General features: G+C 40.6%; 1 protein-coding gene across 4 annotated transcripts in view; it reads right to left on the bottom strand.

Annotated features, from left to right (window-relative positions):
* Positions 1-22,002, bottom strand: part of fer (fer (fps/fes related) tyrosine kinase) — a 216,893-nt gene that overhangs the window by 98,918 nt on the left and 95,973 nt on the right. For all 4 annotated transcript variants that reach the window (XM_043710381.2, XM_043710372.2, XM_043710364.2 and 1 more), the window contains one exon: positions 19,528-19,717. In XM_043710381.2, coding sequence (XP_043566316.1) covers positions 19,528-19,717 — 190 coding nt within the window. The remainder of the gene's footprint in view (positions 1-19,527; positions 19,718-22,002) is intronic.

Below are 22,002 nucleotides of genomic sequence, written 5' to 3' on the forward strand. Positions count from 1 at the left end.
TTAGACTGCATAGAATCAATCACAACTCACTGCAAGATATTCTCTCCTGAAAAAGTTTTGAAATGGAATTGCGAAAAATGATTTTTCACAATTTTTTTTTGCCCTTTTCTGATGTACTGTTAATTCTTCCCCTTACTTTATTCAAGATTGCAGCAAATAACCATATTTCACCTGTTTAGAAGTGTATTTTTTCTTCGTTGTGAAGACTCAGTATCTTGCAAACTGAGGCCCAGGGCCCAGTTTTAACTCTTTGGAAATAAATGGTTTTTGAATGAACTAAAATTAAACCCTTCAATCTCCTGAGGCCACTGCATTTTCAGAACTTGAGTACAACCAATGATGAACAATTTATTTGAGGCTATTGTTTGTCTGGAACTTGATGAGAGATTGAATCCATACTTAGACATTTACCAACTGAATTCTAAATAACTGCTACTGAGAGTTAGACTTTACAGGTAGATTTAGCTTTTTTAATCTGTAAAACATTTGTCCTGTTCATATGAAAGCAATTTATAATACACAGTTAGCAGCTCTAAACAACCAGTGAACTTACGGTTTCCTTATGATATCACTTTGATTTGTGTTGGGCCCCCCCAAACCCAGGCCTTAATTTATCCTGTTAAAAAGACCTTACAAACTATGAACTAAAATAAAGCAGAGAGCACCTCTTCCCTTCTGTACTGAATTCCCACAATGCTCCAAATTCCCAGAAACATGCACAGATACTCAGGCTGCGCTTCACTTCAGATGTGCTGTCTCCTAACTGCTCATGCAAAGCTCACTGATCTGTCTAGCACAAAGTCAAAGACTCATTTAATTCCACTCCATATTTCTGGTCGACCAATCAAAGCTCTATCCATGTCGGTGCATTACCCTCAATGCTACTAACCTCTTACACAGGTCCTTCTCAAACCCTTCTTGAAATCCAAATACAGTACATCCACTGCAATAGATTAGTTAAGCATGCTTTTCCTTTAATAAATTGATGCTGACTTTGTCTAATCCTGTTAATGATTTTCACACATTCTGTTATCACATCTTTTTAAATTGACTCCAGCATTTTGTCCACTTCTGGTATCAGGTAAGTGGCCTGAAATTCTCTTCTTTTCCCTCTCCCTCCCTTTTTAAATAGTGGGAATAGATTGGCCACCATTCAATCTGCAGTTACTGCTCCAGTGTCTATAGGATTTCCAAAGATAACCATCAATGCATCCAATATCTCCAAAGCCACTTCCCTTAGCACTCTACGTTTCATATCATCACTTTGAGGTTTCGCAGTCTTTGAACCCATTCATTTCTCCAGCATCTTTTTTTTAAAAAGTAATACTGACTTTTCTCAATTCCTCCTTCTCAAAACCCATGGTATTAACACTTCTGGGAAATGTTGTCCTCTTTCATTAAGATAGAGAACAAACAAGGTGCTAATGAAATCATTGCTGGGCAACTGTGAATAGTTTTGATCTCCCTCTAAGGAAAGATAAAATGGCATTGGAGGCAGTCCAGAGAAAGTTCACGAAGTTGACTCCAGGTATGGAGGGACTGTTTGTAGAGTGGAGGATGAGTAGGTTTGGCCTGTACTCAATGGAGTTTAAAAAAAAGTCAAAACTTTCTTGAAACATCTAAGATTCTTGGCGGCTTGATACAATTGATGAGGAGAGGTTGTTTCCACACGTGAGTGTGCCGAGAACCTGAGGTCGTAATCTGAATAAGTGGTCACCAATTTAGGACAGAGCCGAGGAGGAATTTATTTTCTCAAAGGGCAGAGTCTGTGAATTCTTTACCGCAGAAGACTGTTGAGGCTGGGTCATCAAGTATATTCAGAGCTGAGATAGACATTTTTAAATCAATAAGTTAATCAAGGTACAATCTATTTACACATCCATCCCACATCTCAATGGTCTCGGGCTCTCCACTTCTCCCTGGATAAAAAAGACCCAAATAGTTTCCATCCACCACCACCCTTCTGGTCAAGCTCAGCCTCACTTTGAACAACTTCTCCTCTAACTCCTCTGACTTTCTAAAGGTTAAAGGTGTTGCAACGGTGGAACGGAGAGAATGGGATCGACTCTTTACATAAAGCAACATGTGAGGTATTGTCAACATAACTGTGGGAGTCACACTGGCATCAATTATGCCTGTGTCTTTATGGGTGACATGGAACATTCCTTGTTTCAGTCCAGTCCTATTCAGACCCCACCTTCAACTCTTTCTCTGGTATATTGGTGACACCATTGTTGCTTCTTCCCTCGTTCATTCAGAATTGCAAAGGTTTATCTATTTCATCTCCAACTTCCATCCAGCTTTCACTTTCATCTGGTCCATCTGACTCCTCCCTTCCCTTCCTCAACGTTGCTTCCAATTCTAAGGAAAGGCTAGCCACCAATATCCACTACAAACCCATCGATTCCCAAAATTACATTCAGTATACCTCACACACTGCTTCAAATAAAGACTCTATTCCATTCTTCCATAGAAGACAGAGGGTGGTGGCAGATGGAATGTATTCAGCCTGGAGCTCGGTGACCAGTGGTGTTCCGCAGGGATCGGTTCTGGGACCTCTGCTTTTTGTGATTTTTATAAGTGACTTTGACGAGAAAGTGGAAGGGTGAGTTAGTACATTTGTGATGACATGAAGGTTGGTGGAGCAGTGGGTCGTGTGGAAGGCTGTTGTAGATTGCTACAGGACATTGACAGGATGCAGAACTGGGCTGAGAAGTGGCAGATGGAGTTCAACCTGGAAAAGTGTAAGTGATTCACTTTGGAAGGTCAAATTTGAGTGCAGTTACAGGGTTAAAGGCAGGAATCTTGACTGTGTGGAGGAACAGCTTCTTAGAGTCCATGTCCATAGATCCCTCAAAGTTGCCACCCAAGGCGATAGGGCTGTTAAGAAGGCGTATCGAGTGTTGGCTTTCATTAGCAGGGATACTGAATTTAGGAGCCGCAAGATTATCATGCAGCTCTATAGAGCCCTGGTTAGACCACACTTGGAATATTGTCTTCAGTTCTGGTCGCCACATTATGGGAAAGACATAGAAGCTTTAGAGAGAGTGAAGAGGAGATTTACCAGGATGCTGCCTGGACTAGAGGACGTATCTGATGAAGAAATGCTGAGGGACCACTGGAGCGAAGAAGGATGAGAAGTCACTTGATAGAGGTGTACAAGATGTTGAGACGCATAGATAGAGTGGATAGCCAGAGACCTTTCTCCATGGCAAAAATGTCTATCATGAGGGGGCATAATTTTAAGATAATTGGAGGATAAGGCAGATGCCAGAGGTAGGTTCTTTGCTCAGAGTGGTGGGTGTGTGGAATGCACTACCTGCAGTGATAGTAGAGTCAGATACATTAGGGATATTTAAGCGACTCTTGGATACGCACACAGAAGATAGCACAATGAAGGGTATGTAGGTTACTCTGATCTTGGAGTAGGATAAATGGCCACACAACATTGAGGGCCGAAGGAACTGTACTGTGCTGTACTGTTCTGTGTTCTATATTCTCCCAGTTCCTGTGTCTTCATCGCATCTGTTCCGATGCTGTTACTTTGACAAAGGGGCCTCTGAAATGTCCATCTTCTTCCTTAATCAAGGATTCCCCAGCACCGTGGTTGACAGGGCCCTGACCCATCTCCGCACTTTGGCTCTTATCCACTCTCTTCCCTCCCACAACACAACAGGGTCACTCCTTGTCCTCACCTACCGTGACATGAGCATTCATATGCAAAGGATCATTAGCCGCCATTTCCACCACTTGCAGTGGGATGCCACCAGCAGACACATATACCCCTCCCCTCCCTTGGTAGCCTTCTGCAGGGACTGTTCCCTCTGGTACATCACATTCGTCCACTCCCATCATCTCCCCATATCCACAGAACACCTTCCCATGCAATTGCAAAAGATGTTACACCTTCCTGTTTACTTTGTCCCTCCTCACTATCCAAGGTTCCAGAAGCACCAGGTGATGTAATGTTTTATCTGCACTTCACTCAACTAGTCCACTGTATTTACTACTCACAATGTGGTTTCCTCTGGGGAGACAAATGCAGTCTGGGTGATTGCTTTGCAGAACAACTACATTCCATCCCCAGAACTGAACCTGAGCATCCAGTTGCCAGCCACTTCAACATATCACTGTGTTATCTGGCCAATAATTCTGCCTCAGGCTTGATGCAGTGCTCCAGTGAAGCTCAGCGCAAGTTGGAAGAACAGCGCCTCATTTTCCAAGGGGAAACCTGCAACCTCCGGACTCTAAAGTTGTTGAACCCATTACAGGGTTTGAGCACCTTCTCCCATGCCCTTACCCCAACTCCCAAACACCAGGCCTTGTCAATATATGGGCTGCTACCACAAACAACCCATCATCAACCACTAATGGTCCCCATTAGCAGCTAGTCATTTTCCCAGGCTGACCTTGACATTTTCCTTTGTTTGTCCACTTGTATTTCTCTTTCTGGGCTCCATCTCTACCTCCCCATTTCCCCACCCTACCTTTATCATAAATACCAACCTTTTCCTTGCTATGATCAATTCTGAAGGGTCACTGGACCCAAAACATTAAAATTACTTTCTTTCCACAGATGCTGCAAGACTTGCTGAATTTTCCAAGCAATTTCTGTTTTCGTTTCTGACTTCAAGTATCCACAGTTTTTATTTGTTTAGAGTATCCCAGGTTATGGGGAAAAGGCAGGAAAGTAGAGTTAAGGGTTATCAGATCAACCCATGATCTCACTGAAGGGCATAGTAAACTCAACGGGCAGAATTGCCTACTTTTGCACCTGTATCTTGCGTTGGTAAACGTGGACAAAAGACTTGAATTCCGTGGTGAAGTGAGTTGACTGCACTTGACACTACAATGCAGCATTTGACTGAGTGTCATCAAAAAATTATCCAAGATGTCATTGAATGGTGGAATGTATTTGATTACTGTCATTAGAAAGAGATGATTTGTGGTGAGTTTAACTTAAACCAGGTGGGAGACAAGCGCGAGGACGCAGGGTCTTCATACTGACTTCAGCCAGTATGGGAACAGTTAGGAGTCTACCTGGTCTGTAACTGGCCCTCCAAACAAGATGAACATTTTGAATGAAAACACTCATTTTTTTTTGGCAAGGCTTCACTGACTGGCCCAGGAATGCACGAACAACCAGAAAAACAACATACGCTTTTTACCTTGATGTTCAACCCAAAATCTGAACAAATTCCAACAGTCACAATTCACAAATGCTCATACAGTTCAAAAGTGTGCTGCTGCCATCTATTGGCACAGTTGCAGCAGTGATAATAGCACTGTGAATCAAGAATACAAACTGACCCAGTTGATCGTTGGGAAAGCATTAGGTTGAAGATCTCAAGGTCCCTTGTTCAACACTGAGTTTGAGGATTCTTGTGGTACAGTCTAAGTGTTCCTGGCACTGGGCCAGCAGGTCAAGATTCAAGTCCAACCTACCTCAGAGATGTGTCATAACATGTCTGAACAGGTTGGTTAAAAATATCTACAAATTGAGCCAGCACAAAATCAGGATCACACGAAATACAGGAAGAACTAGCCATTTGGATACAGAACTGGCTCAAAGGTGGGAAACAGAGGGTGGTGGTGGAGAGTTGCTTTCCAGACTGGAGATCTGTGACCAGTGGTGTGCCACAAAGATCAAAGCTGGAACCACTGCTTTTTATCATTTATATAAATGATTTGGATGTGAACATAGGAGATATACTTAGCAAGTTTGCAGATGACACCAAAATTGGGGGCATATTGAACAGCGAAGGTTACCTCAGAATACAACGGGATCTTCATCAAATGGGCCAATGGGTTGAAGATTGGCAGATGGAGTTTAATTTAGATAAAAGTGAGGTGCTGCATTTTGGAAAGGCAAATCAGGGCAGAAGTTATACACTTAATGGTAAGGTCCTGGGGAGTGTTGCTGAACAAAGAGACCTTGGCGTGTAGGTGCATAGTTCCTTGGAAGTAGAATCACAGGTGGAGAGGATAGTGAAAAAGGCATTTGGTGTGCTTTCCTTTATTGGTCAGTGCATTAGTACAGAAGTTGGGAGGTCATGTTGCAGCTGTATAGGACATTGGTTAGACTACTTTTGGAATACTGTGCACAATTTTGGTCTCATTGCAATAGGAAGGATGCTGTGAAACTTGAAAGGGTTCAGAAAAGGTTTACGAGGATGTTGCCAAGGTTGCAGTGTTTGAGCTATAGAGAGAGGCTGAATAGACTGCTGCTAAATTTTCCCTGAAGCACTGGAGGTTGACAGGTGACCTTATAGAGATTTATATAATTATGAGAGGCATGAGGCGGGAAAATAGACAAGGTATTTTCCCAGTGGTGGCAAGTCCAACACTAGAGGGCATTTGTTTAACGTAAGAGGGGCAAGATTTAAAAGAGACCTAAGGGGCAACCTTTTCATGCAGAGGATAACGTACATACGGGATGAGTTGCTGGGGAAGTGGTGGAGACTGGTACAATTACAACATTTAAAAGGCATTTGGATTGGTATGTGAATAGGAAGGGTTGAAAGGGATATTGGTCAAATGGGACTAGATTTATTTAGGACATCAGGTCAGCATGGACAAGTTAGACCAAAGAGTCTGTTTTCATGCTGTACATCTCTATGACCCGATGTATGGAAGCTAAATAGCAGACAAAGAGGCATATTGGCGAGAGGAAAAGTAACCTAGACTGATCAGAGATGAGATAGTGTTGTTATGAAGAGGGATTGAGCAATTTTAGCTGATACTATCCTGAGTCTAGAACAGTGAGAGGAAATCTAATTGAGGTGTAAAAGATATTACGATCGACAAAGTAGACATGGAGACAATGTTTCCTCGTGTGGGGCAATGCAGAATGAAAGTTTTGGGTTAAGGGGTAGCAGATATTAAACAGAGATAAAGAGAAATTACTTCTCTAAAAGTGTTGTAAATCTGTGGAATTCACTACCCCAAAGTATAGTAGATGCTGGTAAACTGAGTAAATTTGAAGAGAAGATAAATTTTTTAAATTAGTAATGAATTCAAGGGTTATGGGGAGCAGGCAGGAAAATAGAATTGAGGCCAAGCAAGATCATATTAAACAGCAGAAAAGACTCAAAGGGCTGAATAGAGTCTGAATTGCCTTACAGTGAATAAGACTAAGAAATCAATGGGTAGCTCTAAGACTGGTTCAGGAAATGTTGGTTCCAGTTCTAGGAGCAATGGCACCAGCACTAGGTAATGAGGGAGCTGAACCATTGGGATGTCTATTCCTAAAACTTACTGGGATTGATTTTCCAGCAAACCACTTAACTAGGAAATCATAGTCAGTTTTAGATTTAAAAAGTTAGATGAAACATTAAGCTTGACTTTGATACATGGAACAAATCAAGTCAAGCTGAGGTAGGACAGCAAAACAGTAACATGGGAAATTAAGTTTAGAGAATGGCAGGAAAGGACAGAGAAGGGGAAAAAAACTAAGAATGCCCCTGCAATCAAAACTAGATCTTACAAAGATAACAAAATCAAGCAAAACTAAAGAGGCTGCATTTGTGCATCGCATTCACAGCAAAACAAACGAATTGGTAGCACAAATTGAAATAAATAAATATGATCTGATAGCTACTTTGGAAATGTGGCTGCAGGATGACAATACTTAGGTCCTGGATATTGAGGAGAATCTGACCTTCAAGAAGAATAGAAAGTTCATAAGTTCATAGATATAGGAGCTGAATCGAGCCATTTGGCCCATCAAGAGTGCACCACCATTCGATCATAGCTGATATGCTCCTCATCCCCATTTTCCTGCCTTTCCCCCCCATATCCCTTCAACCCATTACCAATTAAAAAAATCTGTCCAACTCCTCATTAAAACTCAGTAATAGTGGAGAGATAGCACTCCACCGAAGACTGTATTGGTGCAATAGTAAGAGATAATCTTGGTTCAGGAGATCAGGATGAAGAATTGGTTTATATGGAGATGAAGAGGAGTTCAGGAAATAAGTCATTTATAGATCCTCTAAAAGTAAGCAAAATGTAGGATCAAGTATACAAAATAAATGTCAGGTGCTTGTAATAAAGAAATGGAATAACCCTGAAATTTTAACCTAAATATATAAATCTAAAAATCTACAAAAAGTTTGGCAATGGTGGCCTGAATAAGAAATTCATGGAATGCTTTTGAGATGGTTGCTTATAGCAGCTCATTCTAGAACCAACCATATAGCAAGTGGAAATTGACTCATGTTGCATCATGGGACAGGATTAATGAGTTACCTTAGAGTAAAAGCAGCACTGGGTAGCAGCAATTGCAATATGATTGAATTTTACATCCTGTTTGAAATGGAGAAAAATGAGAATATTTTATATAACTGTACTACAAAAAAAAACTATGGGCAGGACTCAACATCCACCACTAAGTAAAGAAGTTAAAGCAAGCATTAAATTCAAGCACAATGTATAAGTTAATATCTTTTAACTTTTCGCATTGTTGACTGTGGAATGATATAGGAAAAGAACCGTTCAACAAATCTAGGAATATGGAAGGGATTGCTGCACTTCTCAAAAGCAAGCTACCAACACTTTACATAAGTGCAGTTCACAATGCTGCCCGTTCAAACTGTTAGAAGCAGACAACTGGCACCAGGGATGTGTTAAAAGTGAAACTTGACTGGCAATAAGCAATTGATTCGTCAATGGAACAGTGACCAGTTGTCAATGGCAAAGTTCTTTTGCCTGCCAATGTGATGGCTCCGAAGTAACTGAACAGCTTGTAGATGTGAAAGAAGTGGCCAGAAACCTACAGAATTCCAAAAAGAGGCGGTGTCACGCACACTCTCTCTCTCTCTCTCTCTGCATTAAAAATTCCTAAAGCCTGAAGAAAGCCAGTTTATTTTCCCTCACCAGTTGCTGTAAGCTGTGGCTCTTAACCGGTAAGAAATATTATTATTTGTGAACCAGTTACTCTGTCTCCCTCAAGCAAGTGAAAAACACCTGGAGAAAAGAGGGATTAAGGAACAGCAAGTCATAACAACAAAAGGTTTATTCCAGTGAACCCTGTAGACAAGGCTTCCCACCTTTTCCCTCTATACTTAATCCCAAAGCTTTTTTGTCTGTTTGTACCTCTGTGCAGGGAGAACTGTATAAGAGAGTTAGAGTTTTAACTGTCCATAGTTGTTCACTTATAGTTAGAATTTGTAACACATAATAATTCTATATTTAGTACAGAAACTTGCGTTATTGCTTTCTGTCAACCTGCATTGAAAAGACTGATAAACTATGGAATTTGCATACTTAGATAAAATCTTTGACTTTTTTGATGATTCCAGGAGCAGCAGGGCTTTATTTCCAGCTGGCTACTCCAGAGAAGACTGGAAGATAGAAGATAGGAAAAGTTTGAAGGGATATACGCCAGGAGCAGGCAGGTGGGAAGAGTTTAGTTTGGGATTATGATCATCATGGACTGGTTGAACCAAAGGGTCTGTTTCTGTGCTATATGACTTTATTAGCTGGCTGGCACAAAGCAGAGACTCTGCACAAAAAGGTATTTTTCTTATTGACAGGTTGTGGCGAGTAGGGCCCCTCAAGGGTCTGCACCAAGTTCTCAGTTTTTTTACAATTTATATCAATGACTTTGATATGGCATGCGAAGTATTGGTATCTAGATTTATAGGTGACACAAAGATAGGTAGTAACATATGTTATGAAAGGATATGATGAAGTTGTAGACTGTTACAGGTAGGTTAGGAGAGTGGGCAAAGATCTGGGAAATGAAGTATAAGGTAGAAAAATGTAAAGAAGTTCACTTTGGCAGGAGGAATATAGCAGAGAACTATCTCAATGAATACTGATCGTAGAGTCTGAGAAGCAAAGGGATTCAGGTGTTCCAGTGCAGTCACAAAAATGTAGTATGCAGGTATAGCTAATTAGCTGTCAAGGGAGCAGGTCCATAGCTGGGTTTGTACAAATAAAGGCCCAATTTAAATAATAGCATAGTTATTGCTGTGACTGTAATTTCACTGCTGCACCTTCCAAAAACCTAGAACCCATGGCGGGGGCTTTGTCTCAACAGGTGGCGTTCCTGGAGGGTAAGGGCAAAGGAGGAAATACTCTCCTGGAGGATATCATCAACCCAAACGAAGCAGGCACATCCAGCAGGATGCTTGAAAACGCATCCAATGTCAGAAGTTTAGTTCCTGATTTTTAGTCTTGTAAAATACATATTACACCAATTAATAACCAGTTAATAATATCATGTTTTGAGAGAAAATAAATACACATTTGTCCCAAAAGCAGTTGATTAACCATTACAAATTCTTTTCTGTTGTTACCTACTGGGAATCAGTAGCATCACACATTTGCACAAACTACCTAAACATGTACTTTCATTGAACCTACACAATAAGATGCTCGAGGAGTGAAACAATTAAATTTGGAAGTGATAAGCACATACGTATTTCTGCAATCTCTCTGAAGGCAGATATTTGGTTTAATGAGGCATGAAAGGATTTGATCCACAATGTCAGTTCATAGAAAGTGAAAATGGAACAATAGCTATTGCCAGGTTCACTTCTGTTCAATTGACACAACCAGTTTTTGCATAATAATACAAAAACATAATGCTTCCACATATCACTGATTGGCTGGTTTGACCAAAAATAAACAGGCTGAACATGGCTAATCTTCTCACATTTTCTCCCCAATAAATTGATTGAGTCAGAAGATAATGAAATTTCATTTTTCCCAGTGAATCTGATGTCTCAAGATCACAGAAGAGAGGCTCTAAACTCTCTAAAATGCAAACTAGAACATGGATGTATCTAATTATAACACTGAACAAATAATGAGCATTTATAGGGTCTTCTTGTGGTGCAGAGTCGAGTCCCTACCCCTGGATCAGGAGGCCTAGGTTCAAGCTCCATCTGCTCCCAAGGTATTATATAACATCTCTGAACAGGCTGATTACAAAAATAGGTTAAATTAGAAAAAAAGAGCAGTCACAAATTCAACAACCACCATTTCTTAATTTTAGTTTTGATCAGTATTGAGTCTGTGCACCTTGGAACTGAACCAGAGGTGTATTCAAAGATCTTGTTCCCTGAATTAATTTCCTCTTTAACGGATTACTTAGGCAAAGCAGTGAAAGCTCACAATCAGTTTCAACCTTGTCGAGAGTACTGAGCTTTTCAAATGTGGGATTTCCCACTTTTCAAAACAAACATGTTAATAATCATCAGACAAACAAAACTAATAGGACCATACTGTAAGCATTAATTTTTAGATAATGTTTATATTCAGCTGTTTGCTGGATATATATTTGAGATTAAGCAGATGTCTAATTCCTGTCACTATGTCATACCTGGCGGAAGTGGGTACTGCTGATGCTGGAAAAGCACAGCAGGTCAGGCAGCATCGAAGGAGCGGGAAAATCGATGTTTCGGGCAAAATCCCTTCATCAGAGGGATTCAATTTTCCTGCATCTCGGATGCTGCCTGACCTGCTGTGCTTTTCCAGCACCACTCTAATCTTGACCATGTCAGACCTGATGAGTTCATAAATCCAAATGATACTAAGTTTATATAAATATTCAAGTATTCTTCAATAATATTAGTACTTACTCTTTTTGAACGTTTGGTATTTGACCTATAGGATTGTATCTCAACAAGCTTGTATGGTAAATATTTCATGTACATGTTTATTACAGGCAACAAATGATGTTTGCGGTACTCATATTTTTTGTTTAAGTAATCTTATCCTAGTTTGTTAGTTGTAGATAATTACATGTTGAGCAGAAAGGAGTCTGCTCGTGGCAATATTCCTTCCTGAAAGGTAACATGGAAACACAATACCTTATTTTTAACTTGCGGCACAGTGTCTCGGGTTACTGTCTGTGTGGTGTTTGCATATTTTCTCCATATCTGCATGGGTTTTCACTGGGTGCTCCAGTTTCCTCCCACAATCCAAAGCCGTGCAGGTCAGATGAACTGGCCATGCTAAACTGCCCATACCGTTCAAGGAAGTGCAGGTTAGATGCATTGCTCAGGGGTAAATATAGGATGATGGAGTAGGGGAATGGGTCTGAGTGGGCTACTCTTCGGAGGGTCAGTGTCAGCTCGTTGGGCCGAAGGGTTTGTTTCCACACTGTAAGGATTCTATGATTCTATTAAATTGTTCTTCAGAAAATTGTTAATTTCAGCAAAAAAGTAAATATCAAGACAAAACACGAGTCTGGTTTGTAATGTGATTCTTCCATTCAACAGAAATTTTAACCATTGTCTTTGCAGAAACTGGTAAGTTAACCAATGTCTTGTAACTAAAACCTCTCTCTCCAAGTGTTTCATGGAAATATGAGTCAGAACCTACTAAGCTGAAAAGAATGTCTGGCCTTGTCCAATGGCACACAGTCAAACTAGCCCATCCTGCTCAAAGTGCTCCTGAATTTAAGTTGGTGCTCCTCCTACCAGACCACATGCCAAGGCATCAATGTCCTCTTCTACACTACGTATATATATTTTTCAGGATAATGATTCACTCTTAGCATCATAGACATATACAGCACAGAAACAGACCCTTAGGTCCAACTCTTCCAAGCTGCCAGATTTGTAAATAAGTCTAATCCCATTTGCCAGCATTTGGCCCATATCCCTTGAAACCCTTCCTATTCATATACACATCCAGATGCCTTTTAAATATTGTAATTGTATCAGCCTCCATCACTTCCTCCGGCAGCTCATTCCATACATGCAACATACTCAGCATGAAAAAGTTACTTCTCAGGTCCCTTTTAAATCTTTCCCCTCTCACCTTAAACCTATGCCCTCTAGTTTTGGATTCCCCCACCTGGGTGAAAAGACCTTGTCTATTTTCCTTATCCATGCCCCTCATGATTTTACAAACCTCAATAAGGTCACCCCAGAGCCTCTAACACTTCAGTGAAAATTCAGTCTCTCCTTATAGCTCAAACATTCCAACGCTGGCAACATCCTTGTAAATCTTATCTGAACCCTTTCAAGTTTGACAATATCCTTCCTATAATAGGGAGATCAGAATTGCACACCGGATTCCAATAGTGGCCTAACATGACCACCCAACTTCTATACTCAATGCACTGACCAATAAAGGAAAATGTAACAAACACCTTCTTCACTATCCTATCTACTTTCGATTCCACTTCCAAGGAACCATGTACCTGCAGTCCAAGGTCCCTTTATTCAGAAACACTCCATTGGATCTTAGCATTAATTGTATACCGTCTGCCCTGATTTGCCTTTCCAAAATGCAGTACCTCACATTTATCTAAATTAAACTCCATCTGCCACTTCTCGGCCCACTGGCCTGTCTGATCAAGATCCTGTTGTACTCTGAAATAACCTTCTTCACTGTCCAATACACCTCCAATTTTGGTGTCATCTGCAAATGTACTAGCTATATCTCCTATGTTCATATCCAAATCATTTATGTAAATATGTCTTGAATACATTTCTCCTATAAGTACAACATATTTTTCAACTACCACGAGTTTACCATCATGGAGCACCAACTATCCATTTCATCAGCTCATCAATAACTAATTGCAACTTCTTTTTGACATCTGACTTAGTCATTGTGCTACCCATTTAGTGTGGTCTGCAAATTTAGGACACTTCTTCTGGCCCTCAAAACTCATCTTTTAGTTTCCTTTGCTATGTTCTGTGGGATTAGATACCATGGAGTAGTATTATCCAAAATGCACTACCCTTTATTCACAAACAGATATGCATGCACATTTTCAATCTCCCAAAATCCTCCTTGATATTCCTAAACTAACCTCCTGCACTCTTGTCCATGGTTCTCCTACCTGCTCTTATTCTTTCTCCATTCTCCCTTATACCCAGACCAGCTATGCCCTCATCCAGTCTTGCCAGACACTATCTATAATGCAGCAAATTCATATGTACTGAAGTCTCATTCCAGCATCTTCTCGTCTTTCATCTCCCAAGACTTCTAAATCTGTTTTCCCCTCTCCTCTAATCTCAAGCCCAAAAACCATTTACAGATATATTTTTGTGTAACAATTTGTGATTAGAGCTCAATGTCAAAAGCAGAAATCTTCCCATGGCTCACAAGCAGACTGATTAACCAGCCTTATCAAATACAAGATATGGTAATTATAATCAAAAAAACAATGCAGAACGGTGAAAGATTTATATTTGTTGAGATTCTGTCAACATCTTAATTAGAGTGTTCTATGTCATTGTTATACTTAAATTAGGGATTGCAATTTGTATGCATTTACTTTGCAAAAAAAACCCTGCAAATTATTAATTTTATTGAATACAATTTTGCTGTTAGAATGTCATTCAGCCTGGACAGCTTTGGACAGAGGTGCTGTACAAAATGATATAATTATTGACATTTATATATCCCTCAATTTATTCAACACATAAGTAGAGCTTCCAACAGCTTTAATCCACTTTCAATAGTTGGAATGCAAAAACAGAGATTAAATTAGTTGACGACTTAAAAACATCAAAAATATCAAAACGTTTTGATGCCAGCATTTGACACACTTACAGTGAATGAAACAATGCCATTGTACCTGCTTGCTGCTACTAAAGTCTCTTCGTGACTTGCACAAGTAAGACAAGACAAAATTTTGTGGTAGCATTTCAGATTAAAAAAAAAATCTAAGATCAGCCTCGGCAATTTCTCAAGAATTTACACAGCATCAGCATAGCCCCAAAATTAATTATTTGATTATCTGCAACTTAACTTCTAAATTTTAGTTGAGGCATAGATTGCTATTCTGGGAGTTCTTGAATATGATTATTCTAAAACCTCATGATCACATAGGCTGCAAAGCCCTCAAGCCAATTCCACCATTCAATAAAATCATGGCTCGTCTGTTTATTTCAAATACCACATTTCCACCAACCCTGATAAACTCTGATTCATTTGTTTAATTAGAAATTATGTACTTGGCTTGAAAATATTCCATGACCCCACTTTTAACGTCTTCAAAGAATAGAGTTCTAAAGTTACACAATCCTCTGGAAAAAAAAATCTCCTTAACTCTGTCCTGAGAGTGCAACCCGTAATTTGAAACAGTGCACTGTAGTTCAGGACTCACCCCTGCGAGGAGATATTGTTTTTATATCCACTCAGAATCTTCACTGCTTGTTCTTTTAAACTCCAGTGAAAACAAGCTTGGCCTGTCCAACTTATCATAAGAGAACACACTTATTCCAGGTATCAATCTAATAAACATCATCTGGCCTCACAGCACCAGGGACCCAGGTTCGATTATAACTTTGGGTGAAGGTCTGTGTGGAGTTTACATGTTCTCCTCATCTCTTGCTTGGGTTTTTGCTGGGTGATCAGTGTCCTCCAAAGTCCAATGATGTGATGGTTAGGTGGATTGGCCATGCTGAATTGTCCCATTGTTTCCAGGGATGTGCAGGTGGATAAGCTATGGTAAATGCATGGGTACAGGAATAGGGTGTGATGTGCTCCTCAGAGGTTGGTGAGACTCGATGGGCCAAAAGGCCTCTTTCTGCACTGTAGGATACTATGATTCTAAGATTCTAAATGGCTTCCAACACATTTACATGTTTCCTTAAATAAGGATCAATCTGCACACAATATTTGAGATGCAGTCTCACCAATGCCCTCTAAAACTGAAGAGTAACATTCTTAATTTAAGCTTAATTCCTCTCATAATAAAAGCTCGTATCTCATTAGCTTTCTTGATATTAATATTTTGTGACTGATGTGTAAGGACACCAAAATCCCTCTGCAACTCAATTTCAGCAGTCATTCTTCAATTAAGTAATACTATTTGTTCATGCTTCCTGCTGAAGTGTACTTGACATTTGCCACATTACACTCCAAACAGATTTTTGTCATTCACAAACCTATCTGTAACACTTTGCAAACTCCATCTGTCTTTGTCACAACCAACTTTCCAACCTTTGCAAACAGTGGGAACAGCAGTTTCTGAAACAGCAGCAGAGTACATGGACAACAGTTTCTTGGACAGTTCACAAAGACCAGGGATTGCAGAGAGAACAGTTAACCTGTGTGAGAAATGTGGTGGCAGGAGATAAAAAGTGGGGACATAAGAGGAGGTCTGGCACAGGGAGAGCAGATCTGTGCGAGAAGCACAGAAGTGATGAAAGATTTTTAAAAACCATAGAGAAAGAAAGAGAGAAAGAGAAAACCTTGAACCATTTTCTACACAATCAAACAGAGTCAACATGATCTTATGGAAGGGAAATCACATTAGATCAATTTGCTAGAGTTTTTTGAGGGATAAAATAAAAAGCAGATTTGATAAAGAGGAACCAGTAGATCTAGTGTGTTGGCATTCAAAGAGATGCTACTTAAAAGGTTATTGCACAAAGTAGGAACTCACCACATTGGGGATAACTCTTAGAATTAAATTTCACAGAACTCCTACAGTGTGGCAACAGGCCATTTGGCCCGTGTCCACACCAACCCTCATATTATCCCACCTAAACCCATTCCCCTAATCCTATCACTCCATATTTCCCCTAACTCATGCACCTAGCCTACTCATTCCTCAACACTCTGGGCAATTCAGCATGGCCAATTCATCTAACATGAACATCTTTGGACAGTGGGAGGAAACTGGAGGAAACCCACGCAGACACGGGGAGAATGTGCAAACCCCTCAAAGATCGTTGCCTGAGGCTGAAATCAAACCCGGGCCCCTAGCGCTGTGAGGCAGCAGTGCTAACTACTGAGCCACCACACCACTATTAGCACAGATTGGAGACTGGTTCACACACGAAAGTCACAAAGTCAGGATTAATGGGTCTTTTTCAGTTGGAACGCCATTACTACTGGAATACCAAGGATTAGTCCCAAGGCCTCGATTATTTATAAACTATTGACTTGGAGGAATAGGCAGAGTGAAATGTATCCAAATTTGTTGCCAATATAAATATAGGTGGGAGGATGTCTCAAGAGGACATAGCAAATCTACAAGGGGATATAGGAAGGTTGAGTGTTTGGGTAAAAACATGGCAGATGGCTTTCATGCTTACATAGTTGCCCTTTCTGAATTAAAATACTCATCTAGACCCAATCTAATCACTTTTAAACTGGATGTAAAACCACTTTAAGGTGTCTTTACACTCAGGTCATTAATCTTGTCATATTGCACAGTAGCAGTCCAATTCACTCTGCTGGATGTGGAAACCCACAGACTCCCGCTGCTACCTGGCCTCCTGCAAAAATGCTATCCCTTATTCCCAATTCCTCTGCCTCCACCGCACCTACTCCCAAGAGGACCAGTTCCAATACAGAACACACCAGATGGCCTCCTTCCTTAAAGACCACAATTTCCCCTCCCATGTGATTGATGATGCCCTCCAGTGCATCTCATCCACTTCCCGCACCTCTGCCTTCGAACCCCACCCTTCCAATTGCAACCCTCCTGGTTCTCGCCTTCCACCCCTCCAACCTCCGTATACATCACATCATCTTCCACCATCTCAACAACCTACAAACAGACCCAACCGCTAGAGATGCATTTCCTTCCCCACCCTTTTCTGCTTTCCGTAAAGACCATTCCCTCCGTGAATACCTCGTCAGGTCCTTGCTCAACAATCCAGCCTCCCCTCCCAGCACCTTCCCCGCGCAAAACCTGCACACACACCTCCCCCCTCACCTCCGTCCAAGGCCCCAAAGAAGCCTTCCACATCCATCAAAGTTTCACCTGCACTTCCACATGTCATTTACTGTATCTATTGCTCTTGATGCGGTCTCCTCTGCATTGGGGAGATAGGATATCTACTCGTAGAACACTTCAGAGAACATCGCCGGGATACCTGCACCAACCAACCCCACCTCCCCATGGCCGAACACTTCAACTCCCCCTCCCACTCCGTTGAGCACATGCAGGTTCTGGGCCTCCACCATCGCCACTCCCTTACCACCCGACGCCAAGAGGAAGAACACCTCATCTTCCACCTCGGGACCCTCCAACCCCATGGCATCAATGTGGATTTCACCAGTTTCCTCATTTCTCCTCCCCCCACCTTATCCCAGTTCCAACCTTCCAGCTCAGCACCGCCCTCATGACCTGTCCCACCTGTCCACCTTCCTTCCCACCTATCCGCTCTACCCTCTCCTCTGACCTATCACCATTACACCCACCTCCAACCACCTATTGCAATCTCAGCTACCTACCCCCCCAGTTCCACCTCCCTCCCATGTATCTCTTCACTCCTGAGGTTCAGAGCCTCATTCCTGATGAATGGCTTTTGCCTGAAACGTCGATTTTCCTGCTCCTTGGAACTGCCTGACCTGCTGTGCTTTTCCAGCACCATACTCTTGACTCTAATCTCCAGCATTTACAGTCCTCACTTTCACCTAATTAATCTGCTCTCTGGTCAGTTCAGAACTGGTCAGTGCTGGTCTAAGAAAGTATCTCATAAGCATTCCATGAACCTCTCACCCAGATTATCACCGCCAATCTGATTTTTCCAGTTTATATGTAGATTTAAATCACACATGATTATTGTCATCCCTTGATCAAAAACACTCAATATTTCTTCTTATATACTTGGTTAGTGACTGTGGTTATTGATAGACGTCTTGAAGATATCTCTTTCCTTATTATTCCTTAGCCCCACCCCAAATGATTCTACATTTGGATTTCCTAAATTAAGTTCATTTCTAATGATTGCACGAACGCCATCCCCAATTAATAGTGCTACCCCCTCCACCATTATATACTTCCTATTGTTCTTGAATGTCAAATACAGCACAATATTCAGGACTCAATACTCGTCATCCTGCAGCCATATTTCTGTAATGGATAGCAGATCATCCTTTTTACTTCAACATGCACAGTCAATTCATATACAGAGGAACCTTGATTATCCAAATACCAATTATCCGAAAATCAGATTATCCAAAAGGAGATCTTGACATATGTTTGTGTGCATTATTTTCACTCTTCCCTTTGTTCTGTATTCATTTTAAAGTTTAGATTAGATTAGATTGGATTCCCTACAGTGTGGAAACAGGCCCTTCAGCCCAACCAGTCCACACCGACCCTTCAAAGAGTAATCAACCCAGACCCATTTCTCTCTAATGCACCTAACACTATGGGCAATTTAACATGGCTAATCCACCTAACCTGCACATCTTTGGATTGTGGCAGGAAACCGGAGCACCCGGAGGAAACCCACGCAAACACAGGGAGAATGTGCAAATTCCACACAGACAGTCGCCCGAGGCTGGATCGAACCTGGGACCCTGGTGCTGTGAGGCAGCAGTGCTAACCACTGAACCACCGTGCCGCCTCTCTTTCTTTGTACTACCTCAAATTAAAATGAATAGCCAAGATCTGAAAACGAGTACATATAATATTTTCAAAGCTGCTACTTGATCTACTGAATGGTTTAAACAGAGTGCACCTAAGAGTGTCAGCTGAGTAATTTACCATGAAATGAATGATGCTAGAATTTCATTTCATCTTTCAACTACTAAATTTGAATGATTGCCATTTTGAAAGAGAACACATTCTGTACATAGACCTACCATTGATGTAATAGATCTTGCATCATCTTCATAGGCTAGTACTGGCGGTGGCTCCTTCCCATCATTCTCTTTAACCTTTTGATCCAACAGATCCTTCTGTGCAGAGAGTTTAGCCTCAGAACACTTCATCTGTTGCACACTCTGCCTCAGCTCCTCCAAAGCCTGCTTTTGACTCAGCAGTAATACAATACTGTTTGAAAGAAATTTTAAATTGATGCGTTATATTTTTATCACCTATAAGTACCAGAAAGCAAGGAAAACAACTCTGGAAGAATTCTTTTAAAATATAGATTTAACTTGTCAAAAGAAAAACACACATCACGACTGAGGCCTGAAACAAAATGTCATGAAGCCACTATGGGACTTTCTGTTACATTGAGACAGGGACAAGTGGGATATTTTTCCTCACAAAAGATGATGACTAATAGAGTTGATCAAAATTATGAACAACCTTGATAATACAAATAAAGTGGAACTGTGACAGAAGTGTTAGTAACCAGAGATCATAGATTTTAGTTCGTCGGAAAAAAAACTGGATGCAACAAGAATAGCTTTTCATTTGTGTTGCAAGCTATAATGATTCAATATGCTGCCTAGTAGTGAATCGGCATTCAACACACTTTCAAAATTGAACTGAATAAATATTTGAATGATCAAAATTTGCAGAGCTATGACAACAAGGGAGGGGACTATTTGGATAACCCTTCCCAAGAGCTGGCACAGGTACAATTGGCAGGCTGGTCTTCTGTTGATTGAACTCAAAATCAAGTTTGGGATTTGATTGGTTGCATACAAACATGAAGACAGCTTCAACTGTCTCTCCTACACAAAATTCAGAGCACGGTGTTTTCTTAGTTTTTCCAATTGTGTCTGCATGCTTCCAAGCAGAGATAAAACCGACACAGAAGTAAGCTTTGGAATTGTTACAGCAGAATGTCTGCAAAGTAAAGACTTAATTTCAGAATAAATGCCTTATGTGATATGCAAAGCCACCAGATCAACATTCCAGTGATCTCTGGTTTATCTTTTATTTCTTACGAGTCTTAACTTGGCCAAAGTTAACCTCTTTTACTCTGTAACTTACATTTTTGACAAGCTTCATTGACCTGTGTTTGATGCTCAAGTTGTAGAGGGGGTCAGGGAGAATTTTTAATTTGTAGTATATTTTCATCATATATTAACTTTTGTATTAATATTTTATCTATACTAAAACCAATCCAGGTAAAAACAACATTTTTACAGGTGAACTCAAGAAAATGAGTAATATGGATAAATACACAGTGAATTGACTTTAAATTCACATCCTCTGGTACAATTAAACAAAGAGTGGGGAAAGAGGAGAAGAGCAGGGAGGTTATGAAGAACTTATGTAAGACACCGATTTGTGATGATGCTGCTCCTTTAGCAAGGTTATGTTGTCATTTTTTTTTCAGGAGATCGTAAAAGACACAGTCTGCGAAAAGTCTAAGTCAAAGGGCTTGATTACAGCTAACAGATACTGCCTCAAGCAAAAGGCTTTTAAGTTTAAAAAAAACACTTGTACAATGAAAAGGGAGGGGCCAGTTCTCCCAGCACAGCTTTTCTCAAGTTTGATTTGGTTTTTGGCAGTCTGGCTATTCACTGAAAGCAGTCAGACAGTTATGACGCTGCTGGACCCAAAGAAGCAGGTCCATGCTGGTACTCTCTCTCTGACATCTCGCCTGTAAGACCCTGAGTTTGATTTTACCTTTTGGGCCAAAGGGTGTTTATGTGCAAGTATCTAGAACAGCATCATTAAGTCAGGATGATCTATTGGGTCTTCAGATAGGTTAAGTTATTCTGTTCTCTTTTGTTTGTGTTTCACTCATAATCTTGTGAATAAATTCTGTTTTATTTAAAAAGACATGGTTTGACCAACTGCATCCCTCCTGGAATATTCGCGTTACACCTGTTTAAAATAACTGACCAAATTAAGGTCTGGGCTACTTTTTTGAAATGTTTTGAGGGGGGGAGGGGGGGGTACAATACAGATTAGACTAACTTGAGTAGTGTGCATAGTTCTGGATGCTATTCTATACAAAGGATTTGAATATATTTCACAGAGTGCATTAGAAGTTTATGAGAATGCATTTCAGGGATAAGACACTTCAGTTATGAAGAAAGACTGAAAAAGTTAGGATTGGAGAGGAGAAGGCGGTGAAAAGGAGATGTGACAGATGCTCTCAAAATCGCAATAGGTTTTTACAGAGTGGATAGAGAGGAAGTATTGCCATTCTAAAATGATCGAGAAATAGAGCGCACAATTTTTAAGTGTTTTCCAAATTAAATAAATGTAAAGTGAGAAAAAACTTGCAGAGCTTTGCAAGTTAGAATCTGGAATGCACTGCTTACAGGTATTATTGAGATAGGTTCAACTGAGGCATTCATTCAGGCATTAAATGATTATTCCAACAGAAACAATATGCTGCATGGCAGGGAAAAGACATCAGCTTGTCA

This window comes from Chiloscyllium plagiosum, unplaced genomic scaffold, assembly GCF_037043375.1.
Source record: "Chiloscyllium plagiosum isolate Xiang-an unplaced genomic scaffold, Cpla_swu_hap1 HiC_scaffold_2, whole genome shotgun sequence".
NCBI classification, from domain to species: domain Eukaryota; kingdom Metazoa; phylum Chordata; class Chondrichthyes; order Orectolobiformes; family Hemiscylliidae; genus Chiloscyllium; species Chiloscyllium plagiosum.